The 2,259-nt window shown below is 38.9% G+C and overlaps 1 protein-coding gene across 1 annotated transcript in view; it reads left to right on the top strand.

Annotated features, from left to right (window-relative positions):
- LOC102381758 (neuroligin-4, X-linked-like) overlaps window positions 1-1,390 on the top strand; it is a gene marked incomplete at its 3' end in the record, with an annotated part of 210,222 nt that extends 208,832 nt beyond the window's left edge. Inside the window, exon 5 of the mRNA XM_006034294.3 lies at window positions 1,258-1,390. Within this exon, the coding sequence (XP_006034356.2) occupies window positions 1,258-1,390 (133 nt within the window). The remainder of the gene's footprint in view (window positions 1-1,257) is intronic.
- Window positions 1,391-2,259: the final 869 nt, after the last annotated feature.

The following is a 2,259-nucleotide window of genomic DNA, read 5'->3' as shown; positions in this document are numbered from 1 at the left end:
TTCCCTCCCCCCTCTGCCCACCCCAACAGATATAACCAGCTGGAGTCCAGCATTGAGGACTGCTGCCTGTTTAGTCTATGGCTGAATCTCTAAAGCGGTGCCGAATCTTCAGATCCGATTTGGCTGAATCAAATCAGGACAGTGATCTGAATCACTAAATCTAATCTCTGTCCCTCTAAATCAGCCGAATCTGAATCTAAATCGGATACTTGCCACTTCACACAGGCCTAGAATGTATACATTCAAACAAAATACCCCTAAAGTTACAATTTAAACAAGTGATTAATCTCAAATGGTTATGACTACAAAGCCCTTAGCTCTTTGGTCATGTTAATATCATAGATAATTCAGAGGAAACTTCATCTTACTTTTATAATATTTTTCTTTTCATTTTTAATCAGGTGTTCTAGATTTCAGAGTCACGCTACTAAAAGGATATCAATAACTATGTCAAAATGTTGTCAATTCAGAAAGGTTTCCTGAATTACTCAGACCAGAATACGGAGAGTAAGATTCTATTCTTATTTTTCAGACCAGTAAAGAGAAGTATAGAGGATGAAAAGGGTCAGGTTATGGTAAATATAAGTCTAGGGTACATGTGAAATATATGACACACCCACTGTATGGAATATCTGTCAGCTTTGATTTGGTGAAATTGGTTGACAAGAATAATTTTTAGGTAAACCCACCTTTTAACTTTCATTTTGTGTATTTGTGAAACTGCAGTATTGGGATTTGCTGAAATACTCAGAACTTTAGGAACTCTTAAACCTATCATATATGTATATCTGCAGTTTTGAGATTTGTCAAAGAGGATGGAACTGGACTGTTCTCAGTGGCAACAGATTACAGTACAAGCAGCAATGGTCTCAAATTGCAGCAAGGGAGATTTAGGTTGGATATTAGGAAAACCTTTTTTATTAGGAGAATGGGGAAGCACTGGGACAAGTTGCCTAGACAGGTGGTGGTTACTCCATACTTGGAATTTTAAGGCCCGGATCAACAAAGCCCTGGCTGGAATGATCTAGTTGGGGATGGTCCTGCTTTGGGAAGAGGTTTGAACTAGATGATCTCCCGAGGTCCTTTCCAACCCTAATTTTCTAAGATTCTGTGATTTTTTTTTCTTTTTGATAAGTAATCACCAAGTAAATGTATTCCACACCAAAAAGTTTAAAAAGGCATTTTGAAATCAATCACACACTCTCTGATAACACTGGCATAGAATAGTATCCTGATTTAAATGCTTTTCATTTATAGATCTTAAAGCACTTTGTGAAGGCAAATCCCCAATTTACCAGTATGGAATCGAGGCACAGAAAGGGAAAGTGACTCAGTTAAGATCAAACAGCTGGTCACTGGAAGAGTTCCAATTTCTAGTTCTGAGTACCTGGTAATAGTAACTAGTCATTCAGTACCAACTCATACAGAAGTTTGTCATGCGGAAACAAATTTAATGACTTTCCAAATTTCTTTGTTTCAGAACATCGACTTTGCTTTTTTTACAAGTGTCTGAAAATAATGTGTCTCATTTCCATTCAAATGAAATGTTTCATTCTTTAGGAAACCCCTTTTATTCATTCAACTGAAAGGCGAGGGAGGGGAAAAACATTTGGATTGACTACATTTTCCCCACTTATTTTTTTAAAATTCACATAGCCCTATTCTGTTCATTTTACACACTGATATGCAGAAAACTCTTCCCTGTATGAAAACTGGGCATTTATAAAGAAAAGTAATAGAAAACAACATGCAAGTATTTCAGTATTTCTATATAAAATCAGATCCATCAATTGTGTATATTTAATCTTCTTACTGAAGTAGAATGGTTCAAATTGGCTCTTTGGTTCAGTTGCTCTGGTTCAGTTGCCCTGGCTCTCTGTGTTTGGGATTTGCCTGCTAGGTACAGAGCCAGAAGGTTGTAAGTTTAAGTCTGGTTGTGGGCCCAGAGCTCGCTCTGGACAGGGGTGTGCATGAAAATGTTTTCATGCATTAGCAGGTGCATCATGAATAGGTCCAGGGAGGTGATACTTCCCCACTATGCGGCATTGTTCAGGCCACAGTTGGAGTACTACGTCCAGTTCTGGGTGCCGCAATTCAAGAGGGATGTGGACAAACTTGAGAGGGTCCAGAGGAGGGCCACTCATATGATTAGGGGCCTTCAGGTAAGGCCCTACAAGGAGAGACTGAGGGACCTGCATCTCTTCAGCCTCTTCAAGAGAAGGTTGAGAGGGAATCTTGTGGCTTTTTACAAATTCATTG

This window comes from Alligator sinensis, unplaced genomic scaffold, assembly GCF_000455745.1.
Source record: "Alligator sinensis unplaced genomic scaffold, ASM45574v1 scaffold286_3, whole genome shotgun sequence".
Taxonomy (NCBI): Eukaryota; Metazoa; Chordata; order Crocodylia; family Alligatoridae; genus Alligator; species Alligator sinensis.
The sequence above is the reverse complement of the archived record's forward strand: the minus strand, read 5'-3'. Positions and strand labels throughout refer to the sequence as shown.